This window comes from Gopherus evgoodei, chromosome 3, assembly GCF_007399415.2.
Source record: "Gopherus evgoodei ecotype Sinaloan lineage chromosome 3, rGopEvg1_v1.p, whole genome shotgun sequence".
NCBI classification, from domain to species: domain Eukaryota; kingdom Metazoa; phylum Chordata; order Testudines; family Testudinidae; genus Gopherus; species Gopherus evgoodei.
In genome coordinates, this window is record NC_044324.1 from 72,448,195 (window position 1) to 72,471,778 (window position 23,584).

At 40.0% G+C, this 23,584-nt stretch overlaps 1 protein-coding gene across 2 annotated transcripts in view; it reads left to right on the top strand.

Annotated features, from left to right (window-relative positions):
- Nucleotides 1-16,542, top strand: part of BCKDHB (branched chain keto acid dehydrogenase E1 subunit beta) — a 264,232-nt gene extending 247,690 nt beyond the window's left edge. For both annotated transcript variants that reach the window (XM_030555804.1, XM_030555805.1), the window contains 2 exons: nt 9,114-9,292; nt 16,197-16,542. In XM_030555804.1, coding sequence (XP_030411664.1) covers nt 9,114-9,254 — 141 coding nt within the window. In that variant the 3' untranslated portion in view covers nt 9,255-9,292; nt 16,197-16,542. The remainder of the gene's footprint in view (nt 1-9,113; nt 9,293-16,196) is intronic.
- Nucleotides 16,543-23,584: the final 7,042 nt, after the last annotated feature.

Sequence of the window (23,584 nt, forward strand, 5' to 3'; positions counted from 1 at the left end):
TCCCTCCTTAAAAATAATTTTTGCTTTGTCACTAACAAGAAGTGAGTTCCTACATTTAAAAAAGAATTGTTACAGCGCCGTCAAGATATACCCATCCAGTAACTGAGTAATTGATATTATCTTATTGTAACCTTTGTGCTGCGGACCTTCATCTCCACTTCTGTGTATTTATTCTTCGCACTTGTATCACGCCTAAAATTTATAGTATAATCATTATGGGGTAAGGACCTTGGTTTTTACTTTTTGTATAAAGTGCCTTGCACACTGCTGAGTGCTGTAAAATAATAACTGGAGAGCAAGAATGTGCCTACTGGGACACAGAATATTACATCAATAACATAGAGTTTTAAAAGACTTCAGATGCTGAGGTAACTGTAAAAAAATGAAAATATTTCTGTATTGTCTGCTATTGTTTATATGTAGCAAGAGAGGATGATAAATGGATCATAAACACATGGATGAAGGTGAGGAAAGTAAAAGAATAGAAGACACAGAAGTGGGACACTTAAAGGAGCAAAATCATCTCCCTTTGTGTGTCTTCTCTTTCTTTCCTGCTCTTTCTTTAACTAAGTAATGCATAATTTGCTACTCACAGAACCAGTCCACCATTTCCCAGAAGTCTGGAAAGCAACCCAGTATCAATTTTCAGCCAAGCATTTGCATGTGTAACTCTGTATATCAGTAACACTGGATGCTGCAAATTGCCTGTCAGGTGAGGCACTATGGGAACGTTTCTAAATAGTCTTCAGTTAATAGCCAGATGCATATAAGCACTTAGTCCAATTTGTGAAGTTGTTGGAAGGAACTGCAGTGATTTTAATCTCAGGTTGGAAAGGGTTGGGGAATATTCATATTCAACATGTATTTCAAAGCATGTATTAGTTTAATAGTTTTATCATGTTGCTCAAATCATATGTCTTTGCAAATATCTGTAACTTCTTGTCATAAACAGATAGTTAAGGATTAATAGAACAGGAGTACTTCATATCTCTTTTGACTGTAAAGGGTTAACAAGTTTAGTGAGCCTGGCTGTCACCTGACCAGAGGACCAATCAGGGGACAGGATACTTTCAAATCTTCAGGGAGGGTAGTTTGTGTGTGTGCTGTTAGTTTTGGTGGTTGTTCTCTCTGGGTTCTGAAAGTGACCAGACGTGCAACCAGGTTTTTCTCCAATCTCTCTGATACAGTCTCTTATATGTCCAGAATAGTAAGTACTAGGTAGATAAGGCGAGTTAGGCTTATGTTTGTTTTCTTTATTTGCAAATGTGTATTTGGCTAGAAGAAGTTCAAATTTGTATTTTCCTGAAAGGATTTTACTTTGTACTTGTATACTTAGGCTGGGAGGGTATTCCCAGTGTCTATAGCTGAAAGACCCTGTAACATATTCCATCTTAAATTTACAAAGATAATTTTTACTATTTTTCTTTCTTTAATTAAAAGCTTCTCTTGTTTAAGAACCTGATTGTTTTTCTATTGTGGTGAGACCCCAGGGGACTGGGTCTGGATCCACCAGGGACTTGGTTGGGAGAAAGGAGGGAAGGGGAGAGAGAGGTTAATTTTCTCTCTGTGTTAGGATTACTTTCTCTCTCAGGGAGAGCTTGGGAGGGGGAGAGAGAAGGAGGGGGGAAGGTGAATTTTCCTCTCTGTTTTAAGATTCTAGGAGTTTGAATCACAGTAATCTTCCAGGGTAACCCAGGAAGGGGAAGCCTGGGAGAGGCAACGGTGAGGGAAAGGGTTTACTTTCCTTGTGTTGAGATCCAGAGGGTCTGGGTCTTGGGGGTCCCCGGGCAAGGTTTTGGGGAGACCAGAGTGTACCAGGCACTGGAATTCCTGGTTGGTGGCAGCGCTACAAGTACTAAGCTGGTAATTGAGCTTAGAGGAATTCATGCTGGTACCCCATCTTTTGGACGCTAAGGTTCAGAGTGGGGAATTATACCATGACACTTCTAATATATTATTCAACATTTCTGTCCAATAACAGTGGCTCCAATTCAACAAGGTACTCAACTCACGCTTAACTTTAAATACTTGAGTAGTCCCATTGACTTCAATTTGATTACTCACATGGTTTAAAGTTAGGTATGTGCTTATGCATATTGCTGATTCAGGTCCCAAATCTGCAGTAATCTTTGTGAAAGTTTTCCACTACAGCATGCTAAAAATATATAATAGTGGGGGGAGAAAAATAAAAAAGGCAGATTATCTGACACAGAAAACACATTTATAATATAATCATGCAAAGTTTAGCAAATCCTTGCATTTACCATTTGTAAAGATAGGGAACAGTTTTGTTCTGAAGTGCTTGGTTAGAGTGATCACTTTATGAATTTTGAGATGGATTTTCAAAGGGATTTCTGCTCCTAAATCTCTGGGTCACTTTTGAAATACTTCCCTTAAATGTATCTAAATGGCCACATTCCAAGTTATGTGAAAATATTCTAAAACTTATTATTCTTGTAAATATTTGAAAGCCTAGATTTTATCAGTTCTACTGAACTTCTGTCAGTAGTAGCTGACATCATGGACATTGTTACTGACTTCAGAGGGGACTACTCACGCTACTAAACATTAACATTATAGTGTTTTTGGCATCAAATCCTAATTCAGCATCCAGAGAATGTAAAGGTAGCTATGGTGGAATAAATAATTAAAGTCCCTGTAAAAATATCTGATAGTAGCAAATGCCTCTAGTGGCCAAAGATGGGACACTAGCCGGGGAGGGCTTTGAGTTACAATAGAGAATTCTTTCTCAGGTGTCTGCTGGTGGGTCTCACCCACATGCTTAGAGTCTAATTGATCACCATATTTGGGGGTTGGGAAGGAATTTTCCCCCAGGTCAGAAGGCAGAGACCCTGGGGTTTTTTGCCATCTTCTGCAGCATCAGGAACTGGTCACTTGCTGGTTTGGACTTGTGTAAGTGGTGAATTCTCTGTAACTTGAAGTCTTTAAATCAATATTTAGTAACTCAGCCAGAGATTATGGGCCTATTACAGGAGTGGGTGGGTCAGTTTCTATGGCCTGCAATGTGCGGGAGGTCAGACTAGATGATTGTGATAGTCCTTTCTGACCTTAAAGTCGTGAGTCTAAGATATACTGTTGTCCAGTATATCTGGATACTGGATCACTCTATGATTGGCTGTTCTCTTCATTTCCTCTGAAACGCCTGGCATTGGGCCACTGTCGGAAGACTAGCTGGACCATTGGTCTGACCCAGTATGGCCGTTCTTATGTTATTAGAGGACTTTCCCACAGAATTATTTAAAATAATATATTGTAAATATCATAATGAACATTTTTTTAAAGAAGTTTTATGTAAGAAAATAACCAATTTGTTACCTTAGCTTCATATATTATTTTTCATTATACCTAATGCAATTTTGTAATCAGCCAATCAGGTTGCTAAAATATCACTTATTCCATGATTAACAAGAAGTGAAGTACAGAATACAGTACTGATCCTGCAATTAGATCCATATAGATATGTTCCCGCACAAAACTACATTGACTTCAGTGGGATTATGCAGTTGCAGGACTTCACCTACATGGATTTAATTGCGCCATTGAGACCTCATTTTCCACCTCTGAAATAGCTCATTGATAAAATAAAATTTCTTATTTGTTAATATGCAGAAGAAAATCCTCACAGTCAGGTGCACATTTTTTTTAAAAGCCCCAAACAGCCCCAAGTTCAAACACATTGTAGTTCCATTACTTTGCATATTTTTAATTTTTTTTTGGGGGGGGGATTGTGTCACGTGATCAAGCCTCCATCACACATCCAGCTAGCACTTCTGGAGCTTTAAAAATTTCTAAGCAGTGTATGTACTCAAGATGAAAGGCTTTTAAAATGCAGTATTAAATTCTCACAATTTTTAAATTGCAGCATAAAGTCTGACTTTAACATTCATTTGGGATTCTCTCCCTATAAAGAGAAAATTCAAGTAGTGGTTTTGGAAGTCTTGACATTTATTTTTATTTTAAATTAGGTATAATAGTGATAACATTAATAGAATGAAAGTCTGCAACCACTTAATAAGTAAATGTCTTGGCTTTACCACTATCTGTCCATAAGGAAAGACCATTACTGGAGCACAAACTCATTCTATTAATGTTATCTCTTGGTTCTATTTTTCAGTATTTATTATGCAACTTTTCCAAATTACATTTCTTCAGGTTTTAAATAGGGACACTAAACAATGTGGAATGCTTGAGAAGGACTATAAAGATTGTAATACTTGGGTGAATTAAACTAAGAGTCTGAACCAAACAAAAAAGAAGGCTGAGATGTCACTCCCTCCATGCGTAAGGGCAGTTTGAATACTACAATTAGAATGAATTAATACTGGCTCAGGGAGATTATTAAAATAATATGGGACCTTTCTAAGTTGCTGGTTTGAATTCAGAGTGGATCCCTAATGACTGCAAGAAGGTGGTAGAGTTCTTCTGTTGAATCAACCTGTTAAGTGCTGTTGGAACTCTGCAGCGTGATGCTGACTGATTCCTGCTGACTGATTGTGGCAGGGATATAATGCAGGAGGAATGGCTCAAGAATGGAGGTTCTTGGGCTCTAGGACAGAGAGAGCTCTTCAGGAACACCCTGAGAGATATCTGTGTTTAGGAAGACGGCCTAGGGTTATGTTTCTCCTCCTGCTATTTGAATTACCAAGGAAGACAGACCCTAGAAATGGGGTAAGATGATACTAAATACAGTCAGGGTGACAAAATGGAGGGGGGGCAGAGAGCAGCGTCCCCCACTCGCTCCCAACACTTTGGGTAACATTTTGTCCCCCGGCTGGTAGTGCTGCTGCTGCTGCTCCTGCAGCCTCAGAAGCCGTGCAGTGCTGAGCCGCCAGGTCTTCTCCCTCTGCCCCATGGAGAACAGCAGCAGTGGAGGAGTTCGGGCTACTACAGCTGCCTGTAGCCGGGGCAGTGCTGCCTCTTTGGGTTTCCCGCACACTGCCTGTGGGGGAGGTGGAGAACTGAGGAACTGGCCCTGGGGGTGCTCTTGGGGAGGGAGGATACTGGCGAGATGGCACTGGTGGAGCTGTGGGGGAGATGGGATGCCAGTGACTCAGAGCTGGTGCTGGAGGTGCTGTTGGGGAGGCGGGATGCCAAGGACTTGTAGCTGGCTCTGAGGGTGCTGAGGAATGGCGTTGTCACTGCCAGGCTCTTTTCTGCTGTGCAGCCTGTGCAGGACCCACCCAGAAGGCATAGCTCCACCCCTGTCTTCTAGTAATGCCTGAGATGGTGTGGGACAGGGCCACGCTGGCTCAGTCCCAGGTAACTGCCTAGTGCAAAGGACCCAGCCTGTCTGCAAGGAGTTGGGGGATGGTGCAGAAAAGCACCAATCCTGCCCAGCAATTCTACTTCATGGCTGAGGCTCAGATCTGGTAAGGGCCGCCTCGCTTGACCCACCGGACTCTAGCCCATAAATATTCCCTCTCCACAGTGTCTACCCCAATCTCCTCCTCCCCCCAAATCTCTTAATCCCACTCCACACCCAGAGATCCACAGCCCCTAAACTCTACCTCTCGCTCTGAAGTGAAAGTAAGCCGGTACGGTCTGGGGATTTGAAGGGCTCTGGGCTCCCTGCCAGCTGAAACTGAGGCCTAGAGCTTAAATGGCCTCTGTACAGATGCACAAGGTGTGGAGTAGGCTCCAATGAAACTCAGCCCTAAACTTCTGGGGTGGCTCTGGCCACAGTTTCAGGCTTGCATTGCCATGAGAGCGTGGACTCCCCTAGACCGTGATCCTGTGACAGCTAGATATTCCAAAAGGGGAGGTAGGGTCATGGCATATAGAGCTAGATAGCTGGGGAGTGCAGATGGCCTACTCACCCTGTGCATCTGGGAGCTCTTGCTGCTGTGCTGCATCTCCACCCCGCCCCTCTACAAACCATTTTTTGAACAGGCATTACTATGTCAAAAATAAGCATTGTTACCGGCAGTCACAGTACGGAGGCCAAGGACTGACTGCATATGGAGAGTACACTATCCTCTCCACCATAAAGATTTTCCACTGGTCAGGGGTGAGGGAGAATTGGAAGCTTGATGTAGCTGATCTGTGGGTTAAAATAAAGGATTTTGGTCTCTGTTACTTTCCATCTAGCACTTTTCACAACATTAATCTCACTTTTTATAAAGAAAATCCAACATTAAAATGCTTAAACTCACATTATAATGAAAATAATACCAAGTAGCAAGAAGTGGTGTTACTTAAATGAATTACGTAGTGGGATACTGATAGTCATATGTTTGTGCTTCTAGTTGACAGTTAAGACAAACGCATATTAAATATGGAAAGCAATGTGATTTCCTGGTTCAGTGGAGGATTATGTCCCAATCTGAAGTTAACTTACCACTCTCAGTATTGCTATTTAAGACTGTAACCTCTGCAAGCTTTAAATAGTGATTTTCTCTTTCCGTACTGCCATCCCAAGGCTCTATACCAACAGAAGGGTCAACAAGAAAACCAGCCTGAAAGCAGATCCCAGAAAAAGCATAGTGTTTATTTGATATTTGCCAGGTAAACATATATCCATACATGGACAGTTCATAGGTTGACCTTTTCACTAGGAAATGCTATGACACTGGGTTGGATTGAATGACCTACTGCCGGTGTTTTCCCCAGGAATTAATTTAGAGGGGGTATTCGAATTTACAGGAAGATGAGGGCCAAGGAGTGAGACCATGAGGGTGAAGATGGCACCATAGTAAAAACTGAAAAACATAAGTTTTAGAATTCTAAAACAAAAAATATTATTTAAAAAGATATATATTTAAATTGACTGTTGAAAATATCATAATAATTAAAAGGTTTAGTACAGAAACTCCCCGACATAATGACCCCTCAAGATAGCAATGTTGTAAGATAATGACCTTTGCAAATATTATGCATTTTAAAAATCTTAGCCTACTAGGAAATGTATATTTATATAAATTTCCCAGACACAAATCTGGCATTCTGAAGTAAAGTCACTAAAACATACTAATATGGTTGTTCCAAGAATGAAAAATTGTATTACTTCCTTCTGTGTGGACATAAACTTTCATGAAATTTCAATAAAAAAGGAGGAGTTCCGTTTATTGCGGTTGCCTGGTTGCTGTAAGCAAGTTTTGTACATTTTCATCGGCAAAGCTAACTCTTGGCCCCACATTTTAAACATAATAAAACACCAATAAACATCAGCATTTTATTTTATGATGGTTTGTTGTTGTTTATCAATCATAATTTGAAATGTTGAGTTTGGCCAACCTCACCAAAATGAATATCCCAACATTGTCGCAACAAACACAGTTGTGTAAGGAAGTTAGTCTTTGTTCATACTTTTAAAACCTATTATGCTTTTTCAGGGACAAGTGTTTTATCATATATATGCTTTTAAAGTGTGTATTAATGTTTCAATTTCAATGCAAACATCCAACCAACAACTAAATGCAATTTTTTTCCAACTAGAAATTTTTTAAAACAATTATATCTATTTGGAAAACAACTAGACTGGCAACACAGCTAACTAGTTGACCACTGAGGGGAATAATGTGGGAGTTCAGAAGGGGTAGGGAAATCCTTTTCCTCATGCATTTTCTATTTCCAACTGCTTTGAAAAAAGATACTACCATACAATTGCATGTGAGTAATACAGAGAAACATGACATTTCTGCAATTCACTTGTGTTAGAGGGGTATCTCCTATCCATGCCATCATGCGTGGTGAGAAGTAACCTTATACAAACCTAGGCGGATAGCTCACTCTTGGGTTGCAGCGTTCCTTGTGTTCAGAACAATCCAGCAATCTGAGAAAATATCTAGCATACCACTATTGAGAAACATGGGTGTTTGACAGGAATTGATTATATGGGTCCAGTGGAAGAGGACTACAAGGAAAGAGACTTCTCTACACTTGCTGGGCCCAGAAAGGAGAAGTCCAGCCAGGAGACCTTAGTAAATGTTAGGAGGAAGGGTCAAGATCTCTTATCGCTTATCTTGACCCTACTCTCCATTGGATCCAGGGTTACATGAGCAGGTCTGTGGTTCTGCTCTTGCTCCTTCCTCTGCCTAGCCAGGAGGGTGAGTCTGCAGAGGACTTTCTGAGGATGAGAGAAAGTTTGTGAGATGATAATTGGTATCTGTATCAGTACTATCTGGAAAACATACAACTGGATTAACCTATCCCAGATTGCCACAATCCCTGCACTCGCCAAGCTGTTTGGGAAAACAGGAAGACTTGAGTGCCATTCTTGAGTTGGCTGCTAAGGATGCTAAAGTGTCACACAAGCCCCACATCCACCTTCAGATTAGTAGAGTATGTTTGTAATACTGTGCATGCCTGGTGGCCTGAATAAGCAGACTTTGCCAAGTCTGGGCCTCTCAGGGTATGTCTACACAGAAACTAGTCAACCCTCCCACCTTTCAGGATCCTAGAGCCTGGAAGTCTACACAGACCAAGCCCAGAAATCTACACCGCAATGAAATAGCCCTGTAGCCTGTGCCCCACATGCCTGAGACAGCTGGCACAGGTTATTCATGAGTGTCTAGTTACTGTGTGGACATACCCTCAGAACAAAGATAATTTTTATTTACAGACTGTGTGGTTGACTCTCAGAATGTGCTGATCACATGCAAGTCCATGGATTTCAGTGCCAGATGCAGTTGCTCAGCACTTCTTGGGATAAGTCCCTAATACACTAGAAGTTGTATATAACATTCACTTATATAACAAATAATACTGGCTTTTAGATTATTTGAGTTTCCTTACATGTTTAAATGTGGCTTGGGAAGTATACACTCTTATTTCTTTGTTCCTGAAATATGTTGCTTCCTGGCAGTGTCTTTCTTTGAATGTATAATAGATGTGCTAAATATAGTCTGCATGCAGTTTAACATAAAACATATCTATAAAATGAATGTAACATTGATACCAGTTGTTATTTTAATATAAATAAAGAAAGGGAAGCTTTACTTCTGTTGTCTGGGCTGTGTCTATACTGTGATATAAATAGAATGTTGGGATTTTCAGGGGTGTCAGTCTGGCATAGCTCACCAGAACTTAATTTGTGAAGGATGGCTTCTGAAAGTAAAAGCCTTGCTAACTTTCTTCCTTGTTTCTGTTAACAGGAAGAGTGCTTCTTGAATCTAGAGGCTCCTATTTCAAGAGTATGTGGCTACGACACTCCTTTCCCTCACATCTTTGAACCTTTCTACATCCCAGACAAATGGAAATGCTATGATGCCCTTCGAAAAATGATTAATTATTGATAAAATTATTGATGAAGTCTACAACTGTTCTAACCAGAGTAAGTGGAAGATTTAAAGGTTAAAGTACTAGTTCATTTTAAAAGCAGGAATTGGCTATTGCTGCTTAAGCTCATGGTTCAGAAAGGTACTTAATCCCCTGCCTAACTTTAAGCACATAAGTAGCCCCACTGTAGTCAGTGCTCATAGTGGAGCACATGTTTGAGAACCTTGCTGAATTAGAATATAAAATACTTTGCATTCTGAGAAGTGTGATTGATTAAGAACAATTGTTGATTGAAAGAAAAAATCTATATTGCTTCAAGTATTTCACATATGAAAGCCCATTCTGTTTGAACTTTAAAACCTCCTGTGGCTCATTGTGGGTTCAAATCTATGACAGGTGGGTCATCTTCAACTCATGTTGACTTTAATGGGAGCTGAGAGTACTCAACCGTTTTCAGGATTGACCTTGAAGACATGAATTTCCTCCAGTCTTATATTATATTCAAAAATACTGAGAATCATAGAATATTAGGGATGGAAGGCACCTCAGGAGGTCATCTAGTCCAACCCCCTGTTCAAAACAGGACTAATCCCCAGACAGATTTTTTGCCCCAGTTCCCCAAATGGCCCCCTGAAGGATTGAACTCACACCCCTGCATTTAGCAGGCCTATGCTCAAACCACTGAGCTAGCCCTCCCATCATAAGCCCTGTTATCTAAAGTTTATTCTACAAATAATAACCAAATATTACATTTTCTGTATAATTTTTCCAGCTTCTTTGCCCGCTCACCCAGTGAGATTTCAGCTGTTTGCAAAATCCTGCAAGGAAGCAAGTGGTATTAAATTTCATTACTTGTATCTAAATCATTAGGATGTTTAAAACACATTCCTAGTCTTAAATTTATTTTCAATGTAATAGCAAAAATCTGTTCTTTTCCTTCATAAACATGCATAGTGTTAGACTGTTCATCGGCCAGCAAAATCTTTGAAAGGAAGCTGAAAATGACTATAATAGATCTTCTGTTTTTATTGGCTGATGTTATGATGTAAATCTTTTTTAAGCAAGTAGTTGATTTACTATGGATTTCAGTGACACTGTAAAATAGTAGCATTATAGCTACTGTATTTAGATATGCAATGGGAGGCAGTTGCTGGGATCCATACTTCATGAGCCTCATCTCTCTAACATAAAAAGAAATTAGAAAATAGCATAATCCAAAGGTACTTTATATATTGTGGAGTTTCTCTTGCTCCCATTGAAGTCGCACTGACGTCAGTGGCAGCAGGATTATGCCCTATAATGGGGACCCATTCTTGTGTTCATACTCCCAGTATATGGCTGTGGTCTCATGTAAATATCCCATCAGAATATACCCTGTGGATGATGTAATGTTCTTACCTCTAAGTCTTGAGCTGTTATACAGCTTCACCAAGGCATAGTATTATATACCTGCAGCTGACAGCATTAGGACAGACCTTAATGCTTGATACAACTACTAAGAGAGGAACTACCATTCTGCAGTGTTCAGTTAAGCTGTGAAGTCTTAGTTGAATGTGTGAGGTGCATTAAGTAGCCAGTGTCTCTCATTTTTGTAGATGTTTCTTTTCAGGTCTTTTTTGTCCTGGTATTTGTTTTCTTACCTTCATTTTGTCCCCAGAGTAGGAAGCTTTAAGGGCTCACCTACATGTGATCAGAAGTTTACCCTTTCAGATCACTAGTCTGTTTTGCTCAATCCAAAGAGTCCCTGTCTCCATGAAATACTGTGGATCTACTTAGTAACTCCACATTTACCATATTTACCATATTACCTCTCCCTTTGTGGATTCCAGGACTAGCTACTCCAAGAAGCTGTCATTTAAGGTGTCAAGAAACTGTTTCTCTGCTTCCCTTCCTGAGGACATGTACCCAGTCAGTATGACCACCATACTATGTCATGTGAAATATCATAGCATTTCTGTATATTTTAAAAGTAAGGACATCCTATGTTAGCTGAGATTTCATTATGGTAGTTGTGGGTAAGTGCTTATTTTTTTAATGCCAACCACTGTTGATATAAAAACAACAAGGAGTCCGATGGCACCTTAAAGACTAACAGATTTATTTGGGCATCTTTAAGATGCGACCGGACTCCTTGTTGTTTTTGTGAATACAGACTAATATGGCTACCTCCGATACTTGACACTGTTGATATGAAATTGTCCCTCATGTTTTATCTGTACTGAAGTAAATTTGTCCAATCAGATGTTCCCTTAATTTGACACCATCGTACATTAAATCAAACTGTCTCCAGAGAACTGTGTCTCTGTAACTATCTGAATGCATCTTTTATTATTTTGCACATGGTTGAAACTTTAGGGAGGTTATCAATGGAGCATGGTTGGTTGTCCCTGATCTGTTCTTATTTAGGGAAAAAAACATCTCCTATGACAGAGGAGAAGCAAATCCAGAAGACTGCCCTCCTGGGGATGTAAAAGAGGGGTCTGCAGCATCATAGTCTATTCCCATCTCTGACCGTGCATAGGATGGGGATCAGGGGAGTCTGTGCAGGAAGGCAGGCTGTGGGAAGGAGGTAGACATGCGCACGACATGTGTGCCACTTTTGTCCTCTGGAAACCAGCATGCAACCGTCTATAAAGTGAATGTAGACTTAATATGAATTAACTTTTGGATATGCCCCTTTCACCACCTTCCAATTTGTACTGTGGATCCCACCACGCAAAAACTGTCAAAGGGGTCTACTGGGGCAGCTGGTAGTATTTAGTCAGCATTGCTGTAGAACTAGGCTCACTGAGATGAGGGAAAGCCACAAGACTAGGGAGGGGGCAGGAGGCAACGTAGAGACACAGGCTAGCAGTGACTTCCGGCTGATTTCAGGTTACAGGGTCCATAACCTCTAGTCATGCTGTTGGGGGTCAAAATAGGTTTTGTCCCTCACAGAATAATCTGCTAGAAATCGGTGATGGGAAATCTTGGAGTGTCATGTCCTCTTTGCAGGTTATTCAGTGTGAGTGTAGTGAAGAGACATAGGTCTAGGAAATTTTGAGAGAAGTCTCATAAAATTCTTTGCATAGTTTTTTCAAATCATTGTGGCTGGGATTCTGTATTATGGTGTGCACCCAAGTTTGGCCTATCCACAGCTCATATATCCCATCAGTTTATAATTATTTAGGGGTATTGCAGTATTTAGTTTTTACAATAAATATTTGCTTTGGCTTCTTAAAAATAAATAAATGGATATTACAGTTTCCTGTGCAGGTTGCACTGAATTGTTATTGCTGTGCCTTTATTTCCACTTGTAACAAGTTTTTCCTTGTTTAGTTAATATTTTTAGAAATTAATCTACTTGTCAGAGGCAGTAATTACAAAAGATCCGTGTTCAGCCATCTGCTCCACGGAGTTCAGATGGAAGGATAATGTGTTTTTATCTGTATTGCTATGAAAATGAAAGCATAATTGTAGCATTTGCTGGCTTTTATACTCAGCGTATATACTCATTGGTGAGGTGGTTTGTTGATCCGGAATTTTGAGGTCAGTATGTTGCAAATCCATTTATATGCAGGGAGCACAGCAATCTCCTGTAATAACTACCTTCAAAGAGACTGGAGATTGTCTTACAGTTCATGAGGCCCCAACCAGAGCAGAGCCATATGTTGCTAAAAAGGTGGAATATCAGACCATGAGTTGTCCCCTTCTCATCCTAGTGCTGGAAAGACAGAGGGGATCTACAGGTGCGTGTTTCTATTCCCTCTGATTATACTGCCAGAGTCGAGTGTAGGGCTGGCTGTTAGCTGCAGAGCTGGCATAGATTTTAGGATCCCAAATAGCCACTTGCTTTGGTTATGCTTGTGAACAACTTGATGTGCAGCAAGTAATTTTCATGTTTCCTACCTGTGATCAAGTCTTTTATTGGAGACTTGTATCCATTACTTTTAAACAGATGGCAAAAACTAATCAAGTTACAGCTCTGTGGTACATATCTTTGTCTCTCTAACTTGTAGTTATTTGTTTTGATATTTTCAATATACATATCTATCACACAGTATTCAGAGAAGGAATAACATATAAATCCATCCCTCTCCATTCACAGAACTAAGCATTACTAAAAAGGTAATTTTGAATGTTTTGTTGAAAAACAAGGGCACTTGTCCTGCAGCTAGCTGAGCACCGGTTTACCCTGCTCCCAGTGGGGCTGCACGTAGGCATTTGGATTCACTTGCAGCATTGTGCCTAAGCCTAGTCAAAATTTCTGAACTGGAGACTGAAATAGTTCATTTCTAAAAGTAGCCTCTCTGCATTGTGCCACGTATTTTTTTTAATTTTTTTTTCCCCCCTGACTGGCTGCATGCATATGTGTTGACAATATATCACATGTACACAGTCATTTCTCTCAATGTTGACGTTTGTCATGTCTTTCCTGTTCATAGACTGAGTTGATAATATAACATTGTATGACTCATCAATGAAAGATAAGAGGCATAAAGTTTCCACATAACTAAGTCAGACCTTTCAACAGCTTCTTGGCTGCTAGTGAGTTCACATTAGACATGGCACTGTTAAAATCTATAGCTCTAAATGTTAGCTTCCAGGTGTGCAGCTGTGCTTCAAACAACACTTAATCAAAATGGGAAGAAGGAATGAGATGAACATGACTATATATTTCCTGTATAGCTGGTGTGATTTGTGGCTATTCATAAAAAAGCCAGCACATATTAGAAAGTGCTCTTGTGTAACACACAAAATATCAGTGGCAGTTATAATACACAGATGGCAGAGTATCAGAGGGGTAGCCGTGTTAGTCTGGATCTGTAAAAAGTGATAGAATCCTGTGGCACCTTATAGACTAACAGACGTATTGGAGCATGAGCTTTCGTGGATGAATACCCACTTCATTGAATGGCAGAGATATCATCAGACCATTCCAAATGGCCTCCCTCTTGCCATGCACAACTTTGTATTCTACAGGACTATATTTTTCTGTCTATTGCCAAGATCTGCATTTTAAGGCTCTTTCCCTAACAGATGGAGATTCATCTCTATGAGAGAGATATGTAATTTATCTACTCCTGTTACACATTGGTATGTCTGTGTATACATTGTGATAGTGTAGGTGCTACTAGTAGTTACACCTATTTAAGAAGTTACCTAACACTTTCCATCTACCATTCCCTATTTTCATTTATAATTTTGCCAAACTTAAACCATTCAGTCTCGAATTTCTTGGCTTTCTCTACCTCAAGCAGATTTTTTACATTTCAACAAAAAAAGGCTGTTTCTGAGAAAGAGGATGGGGGAAATTGGTAGTTTTGCCCATGATGAATTTTTCCCCAACGATTTCTCTGAAGAGTTCTCTGCTTCATTGGTTTGGCATAGAGACCTAAAATTTAGACTGGCAGTAATCATGGGACCAGTAAGGTGCCTTTTGCTGTCCCTATGAAAATCTGTCCAGATTATGGTGAATTATAAACCTCTGAAAATTGCTATTTGCACATACTGCTAAAATCTCTAGACACTACATCTGCTCTGGCCCCATAACTGCCTGCATGCTAGTTACAGTGAGTATATTCCAGCTCCTCAGAACTCCTACTTGCTCCCAGTCCCACTCAGCTTCCTACATGTATAGCATAGCTAGAGCCATGGGTCAACAAGTCATGGGTGCTGAAGCAGCAGGGCTTCCTGATTCCTTTGTGTGAGAAGGTGTGCTGAGCCAAGAGACAGAAGGAGAGCTACTACAGACTGGTATTCTGTGCATTTCGAAGTACTTATTTACAGGTCATGGCTTCACACCACTATTTTAGGAGGAAGGAAAGTTATCATTTTTCCCCTCACCATTTTACAGATAAAGTATGTGAGAGGTTACAAAAGGTCACTTCTGGCACATTAGAGAATAAAACCCAGATGTCTAATATGGCAGGAACAAGTCTCACCCACTTAACCACACTGCCTTTCAAAGTGAAAGTACCAGATTCATGTGCTTGGCTGTGCTGTCTATAACCACTAGAACATGCTCCTCCAGAGCCTGGAATAGAATCCAGAAGTCCTGATTCCCAACATCCCAATACACTACTGGCTAAGTATGTTTGGCATCCCCAACTAATGTCTGGTCCACATAGCAGATAACAGCCAGCTAATCCTACCAATTATTTCTTTATCTGAGCTGATAGAGATCTGTGCTGTTGTTCGAAATGTGTTGAGTTCAGACCTTGCGGATGATCCATCCGGGAGAGGGAGGGGGCTTAACGTGGTTCCAGATGGAACTTCAGTTTACTTTTTTTAAAAAACCTAGAGAATTACATACAAAATATTACAATAAAATTCTTTCATTACGCCTCATCAGAATAGTGTGACTAAGGAAGAGAGTTAAATAAAGAGGAAGGACATTCTCTTTTGCTTAAGGCACTGGAGTGGGACCTAGGAGAACTTAACCTGCCATAGACTACCCAGCCAAGACTGTATAATAATGCATATGCAGAAATGGTCCAAATTACTGTTGCATGGGCAACCTTAATTCTGTCATTTCCTAACTTTCACCCTTTGCAGCCTTAATATTCTTTTAATGTAGTTTTCTATATGTAATAAATATATTCTATTGTTAACTGGCCGGTTAGGTACTTATAACATTGTATCTATTTTGTACAGTGTTAGGAAATAACAAAAATAGCCTTGAAGTTAAATGTTCCAGAACAACATTTCCTGTTGGACTGCATGACTGGAATAAATTGGAGCAAAAGATATGGGGTTAGTTGTGTTTAGAAAGTCTCCTGCCACCATTAAGGTGCAAGCGAGTTTAATCAAAATTTATATATGATATGAGTAAAGGGAAATCATCTTTTATTTCCTGCAAGTAACATTATACATGAAATGAAAGAAGGAGATTGTGGTTTGGGGAGGTACCTATTTAAGCTATGGATATTACTTTCACCCTAAATGTGTATAATTTACTTTATCTTCTACTTTTGCAGAGATGAGAGGAAGAAAAAGAATATACAGAAGCCTTCTTTAGAACTCTTGGTATTTATTCAGATGTGTGTTTTCTGGAAGTCCTATAGCAGATTATCTTTTCTGAAGTAAATCCATCCAGAATGTCATCTTGGCTAATCTTCAAAAGCTCAGATTTTCCCCTAATTATGAAATCAATGATGGACAGGTGATTGCTGTAATAAATAGTTTCAAATGTATTAAAGAAATAAATTCCAGATGTAGTATGAACTTTATTCACTTTGCAATGCTTCACTAGGATACATCTTTAAATGACTTCACTGTGTAAATATTATGTGGGATTTTATTCAATAAAACATATTGTACTCATGTGGTCTCTCTTTGCTTTTTCTGTTTTGGGAAAAGTCCAAAAAGATCCTTATTTGGTAACGATACATTTTAAACAAAAATAATGTTGAAGCAGAAAAACCGATCTGTGTGTCAAAATGGACAGTGGTTGCATAGTTTCTGACATTGGGGCCAGATGGTGAGAGCAGGACTTGGGAACCATGGGATCAATTCACTCCTCCCCCACAGACTTCCTGTGTGACCTTGAGTTCTCTGTGCCTCAGTTCTCTATCTGTAAAAATTGTGATAATAGCACTTCCCTACTTCATAGGGGTGTTGAGGATAAATGCATTAAAGAGGGTGATGCTTTTTGAGATCTACTGATGAAAAGTGCTATATAAGAACTTGGTATTTTCATTATTATATAACCACTGTCATTAATTGTCATTTTTCATCACTATAATGGTCTCCAATAAGAAGATCCTAAAGTACTGATTCCTCTCCTCTCTCTTCCAAATTAATTAAAAATGTGCAGTAGGAGAGGAGCTACTGATACTGTCCTGTATGGTTGTATAGCTGATGGGCTCCATTGCTAAATCTCTCTCTGAGTGTCCTTATGTTTCAGTTATTTTCACCTCTAGCTGTAGGATATATTCTGATGGTGAATAAACAATGTTAAGTCATCTAAAGAATGGCAATCATCAGATCTCTTCCAAACTGAAAAGAGTGGTGGGAGAAGAAGCTGTGCAGGCACCATTTTCTGTTAGGGAAGTAAATAGACCTACAGTATTACAGAAAGGATTTTACAGTATAATCTATCAATGTTCACCTTCCCTGTTGTGGAATGTCTCCAGAATCAGACCTCGCTACATAACCTGAAGGGCACTGACCATCTCTAAGAACAAAAAGAATTTAGACTCTTTAGATGTCTTGAGAGGTTTTGCAATATTCAGATTTACTCAGTTTTTTGTTGGTCATATCTTTCATGTCCTCATCAAGCTGGGGGGAGGGCTTAGACAAGCCAAGGCAAGCATGGGGATCCATGGTCATGAGGATTCTCTCAGTGGATGGCTGTGTAAGGGTTGCAGAGCATATTACAGCATCATGGCTTCGAACCAGAATGGATTCCCCTGCATAACCTTTGTTCATCTGCCCACCACCTGCCTTAAGTGTCACATAAGTAGTTCATAGGCCCTGTTTTTGTCCTCTGTGTAGGGGGTGAATTTCATCGAGTCCTCATGCTAAAAATCTGAGATTCTTTTTTAATTGATTCAAATGTCCAGTTAATTGAAAGCAGCAAAGAGTTCTGTGGCACCTTATAAACTAACAAACGTATTGGAGCATGAGCTTTCGTGGGTGAATACCCACTTCGTCGGATGCATGTAGTGGAAATTTCCAGAGGCTGGTATAAATATGCAATCAAAAATCAGGTTGGAGATGACATTAGTTCAATCAGGGAGGATGAGGCCTTCTTCTAGCAGTTGAGGTGTGAACACCAAGGGAGTAGAAACTGCTTTTGTCTTTTTGATCCAGACTAACACGGCTACCCATCTGACAGTTAATTGAACTTCTTCTTGTCGACAGGAAGTTCCAAATACTTCAAATAAAACTCAAGTTTTGCCTTCAAAACTATACATTATCAGAGGTGGGAAAGTGCTTCTATACATTGAACAGCTCAGAGGGATTTTCAGCATGACTTAGAGAATAAGGCAAAATTACACAAGAGCAAGGATGGCCCTGTGAAGGCATAGCACTGGATATCAGAAGACCTGGGGTGTATTCCCAACTTCCTGAAGACCTTGGGTAAGCTGTTTAGTCCCTGATCCAGCTCCCATTGAAGTCAAAAGGAGTCTTAGCTATAAGGCCAACATTTTCAAATGAGGGTGCATAAACCTATGTTTCCTCCATTTATGCACCTAAATAACTGGCTTGGTTTTCAAAGTTGCTGAGTACCTACAAGCTCAATGGCAACTGTGAGCTCTCAGCACCTCTCATGATCAAAACAGTAATATCTATATGTCTCACTTCCTTCATCTGTGAAATCAGACAGTGCCTGCTTCACAGCAGAGTTGAGGCTAATCATTAATGTTTGAAAGGGCTTTGAGATGTTCAGGTGCTAAAGATGATATATCTGTTCAGGTCCTACCATCTGACTGCATGCCGTTTATTACACTCTTAATTCACACCTTCACTTCACAGTCCCACATGACCCTGCTGGAATTAATGAGGGAGGAAGAAATCATTTTGGTGTGATAAAAACATGTTGCTGAGCTTCATTTTAGGGTTTAATCTTCCATTAAGATGGCATTCTGTTAAATCTTTATGAAAGCTGTTTTGGTATGCATTCATTATTTGTATAAAACTTAAACATGCACTAATCATTCTCTATTTCATATAGTGTTTTACTCCCTAAGGAAGTTATTTCTGATTTTTTTTTATTACCCCAAAACTTACTCTAAAAATGTACTGTCTAGCATTTCTATCATAAATAGAAAATGCCATTTTTTCTATGCATTTTCTTTAAAATTGTTCTAATAGAGATTTCAAATACACACACATTACCACAGTAATGTATACTTTATTATTAATACTGTTTATATTTAATATTATTTCTGAACAAGCATATTGTAAATGTGACATCAATTAACCATGTCCAACAGTTTTATTCTCTGTGGTTTTATTTATTTAAAGTTCGTTGTGTGAAAGTAAAAAGAGATAATAGTCCAGAATACACATCTTTAGAAAATAAAATGTGTTCTTAATTTTTGTTTTAGTATCCTTTCTCCCTCTCCCCACAACTTTGTATTTTCAGTGAATGTCTGGTGTGGGATTGTAATAATGAAAATCTCACTTTCCATTTTTGGATAACAGGAGTATTTCTCCAGGGTATAAATGGTTATTATTCTGTTTCAGAATGTGTTGCTCTCAAAATTCTGCCTAGATGGCAGTGTGCACCCATCTAACCTTCATTCAAGGTTCAGTGCCATGGAAAGTATATGTACTAGTAAAAATGTGCAGCCATGGACTGAAAGGGAGGATGTATACTGTATATGCAAATACAACACGTCACACTAAATCTCTCAACAAGAAATATAATGTCAAATAAATCAGGTTTATTAACTATCACCTTGTCTCCTAAATGTTTGAGGAGAAAGTAAGATTTTTAGAGCAATTGAAAAAATCTTACTCATTTCAGCATTCAGCAGGGGCATTCATTTGCTTCCCATCTCATCCACTTACATAATTGAAATTGTCCTACACTTTTTAACCTACAACCAGTAGTACATACCAGATGCAAGAAATAAAAAGAGAAGGACTCTCATGATTTACACAAAGCAACAGGCCTTTTACTGACAGTATGTGTATCCAGAACAAAACCTGGGAAGCAGCTATCATTCTTTCTGCTCTTTGTCCAATTACCATAAAATACTAAAATCCAGAATGTAACTCCAAAGATATTATGATATACCCTGAAATTATAATAACATTACATTGTGTTTTCATTTATAAACTATTTTAGATTCCCATTGTTAGAGATATTTAAAACTAGCACTAGTAACTTTTTATATGAACTGCAGTAGGTCCTGAGGGATGGACTAGAATAGAAATAAGAAATTACAGTACTCTTGTAGCTGCATAAACCCACTAATTCCAGACCAAGGTCTAACACACTCATATCTGCCTATCTAACTAGGTTAAGACAATGATACCAGAGCAACTTCAGTGGGACTCCTTAGAATGACAGCTATATACTCATTACTAAAGATCTAATTCAACTCCCATTGAAATCAATTGGCGTGTCTCTCTTAGAGCTGAAGGAGCTCAAAGTGTTTGCAGGATTGAACCTAAAATCTATGGAGCTTCTTAGCTACTAAGGCCAACTAGCTGCTTAAAAAGGGTGGTGTTGTCATAGCATTCCTTCTCTGATCTGAACCTTAGAGTTCAGAAAATGAGATACTAGCACCTGAATCCTCTAAGCCCTCGTCCAGACTAACCCGCGGCATCGGCGGGTTAAAATCGATTGCTCGGGGATCGATATATCGTGTCTAGTCTGGACGCGATGTATCGATCCCCGAGCGCGCTTACATCGATTCCGGAACTCCATCAACCCGAACGGAGTTCCGGAATCGACACGGAGACCCGTGGACATCGATGCAGCGCCGTCCAGACGGGTGAGTACCTCGATTTTAGAAATTCGACTTCAGCTACGTTATTCCCGTAGCTGAAGTTGCGTATCTAAAATCGATTTTAATATCTAGTCTGGACGTGGCCTAAGCTTAATTACAAGCTTAGATCTGATAGCGCTGCCACCACCCAAAAATATAGTGTTTTGGGGCACTCTGACCTCCCCAACCTTCCCTCGGGACCCCAAGAACCCAGATCCCTTGGGTTCTTAAAACAAGGAGAAATAAACCATTCCCCCACCTTTCCCCCTCCCAGAATTTCCCTCCTTGGGCTATCCTGAGAGATACTCATCCAACCTCTTAAATCACCATATAGAGAAGCATCTCCCTTCCCTTCCACAAAGAGGCAAACAGATTCAAGGAAAACAGAGAGAGATTCTATCTCTCCCCCCTCCCGTCTCCCCCACCTGTCCTGGTGAGTTATCCCAATCCCCTAGAATAAAGCAAGGGAAACAAGAAAAAAAAATCAATCAGGTTCTCTAAAAAGAAATCTTTTAATAAAAGAAAGGAAAAAGTAAAGAATTATCTCTGTAACTTCAAGATGTAAATATTACAGGGTCCTATAGCTTACAAACACCAGAAAGAGACTTTCCCCCCAGTACCAATACAAATCAAAATATTTCCAGCAACTACACATATAAAAGTTAACCAGCCAGATCCACAATTGCAAATAGAGTAAAACAATCAAAAAAGCCTAAACCGCCTGTTTTTACTTGCTATTTGGAAGGAAACTTAGAGAGCCTGTAGTAATGTCTGGTCTCTCTCAGACCCTCCGAGAGAAGAACACACAACGGACAAAGAACACACACAAAAGCTTCCCTCCACCCAAATTTAAAAGTATCTTGTCTTCTGATTGGTCTTCTGGTCAGGTGTCCAGTTCCCTGCTTGTAACCCTTTACAGGTACAAGAGACATTAACCCTTAACAATCTGTTTATGACAGGTGTCCACTGTGCGCTGGTATATTGTGGAAGGTCAGCACTAGACAAATAACACCAGGTGCAGGAACTAAAAGATTTTGTTGGGAAAGCTCCTGGGGATTGTTATCTGGGTGATTCTGAGAGCACAATGAGCATGGTGTGTTCGATCGAATGTTCGATTGAACTGGCCCTGTCAACACTGGTTCTCCACTTGTGAGGTAACTCCCTTCTCTTCATGTGTCATTATATAATGCCTGCATCTGTAATTCTCACTCCATGCATCTGAAGAAGTGGTGTTTTTATCCACGAAAGCTTATGCCCAAATAAATCTGTTAGTCTTAAAGGTGCCACCAGACTCCTTGTTGCTTTTACTTAGAGTTGCTTTTGTTATTGGGATTTGCTGTTGTTTTTGCTGATATAAATTATGAAATTATCAGTTGGCCAACCTCATTGTATTCAATTTGGGTTAAGAACTGGTGTTTGTTCATGTTAATGTAGGATGTTGTGTTCTAAACACTTAGACTCTTGGAGCTAAGGGTGTAATTCCCAGCACGCATAGACATGCTCATGCTAATTCTCATTGAGCTAGAATGCTAAAAATAGTGTAGCCATAGTAGCATGGTCAGCGGCGAGTGGAAGGACGTGCTAGCTGTCCCACGGGATCCAAGCAGGTTTACACTTGGGGTTTCTAGCCCTGTTATGGCGCTATTGTGGCTTCCCTACTATTGTTAGCATGCTAGCTTATGAGAGGTAGCATCTGTATGTCTACATGAGCTGGGAATTACACCGCTAGTTCCAAGTGTAGAAATAACCTTAGAGCAATAAACAGAACTGCCCAGTGATTTCAACATGGCCAATAAGATACTTTTATGCAATCATGAAATTATTCCTGTTTACTTGTACTTTGTGCGACACTTCATTTACTTGCAACTGAGCACTTCTTGAAACCATAAAGTGTGAATTTATTGTGCCAGTGAGCTGCACAGTTCTCTTGTAGCTAATGAGGAATTTAGCATATTGAGGCCAGATGTTTCTCATTTTCTGCACTCTAGGGGAAATGGAAAAGGAGGACAGACACAGATCTGGATGCCAGGAAAAGGTATTTCCACTGTTGGGATTTCTCTTCTCTCTCCTGACATCAGAGAAGAGGGATTTATTGTGCCCTCCTTCACCCCATGACACACTGTATCTTGGAGAATAGGAAATTGCTGGACTGGGGAATCCTTACGCCTTCCAATGAGAGGCCAATAGAGCAACAGGCAAGGAATATTCTTCCATCTCTTGACAAAGGCCAGAAAAGGGGTGTACCAAACAAGGGATATTTCACCTCTTCCCATAGAGCCCTAAGAAAAGAGTTTGGGACCTTAGTAGAAAAGGGGCACAACATTGGAGATCTAATCTTCCACTCAGGTGGCTGGGAAAAAATGTAGCAGCCCAGCACTGGAGCACACTCTGGCTAACCCAAGCAGAGAAATTTGTGAATTGGTCACTGCTCCTTTGTCATTTCAAACTAATGCAGTTCTGCAATGATGGCAGCAGACTCCAGAGAGAGGCAACGAAGAGCCATGGTTTTCCAAAAAGCATTCCCCATTGTGAAAGTGCTTGAACTATATTAGAATTTAGGCAAAAGAAGGGTGCCTTTTGGCTATCATGTGGGTGCAATTGAGCAGCAGGCATGAAGCACTGCTGCTTTTCCACAAACGGTTGAAGGAAGGGGCTCCAGAGTGTTGCAATAGTAACCTTTCCTGGGGCAAGCCATGGCAGCACATGCAAATCTCCAGTCAACTTGCAGAACATTGGACAGTTCAATATTCGACCGACGATCAGCAAGAACCATAGGAAATGAAGTAGGAACTAGGACTGTCTTATCCTAACCAGCTGGGAGACCTGGGTTTGTCTGGATCCCTGCTTTCATGTCATGTCATGAAATGACCTGAATGGCTTTTGTTCACTATTGTTTAGGTGAGACTGTTAGGAGAGCA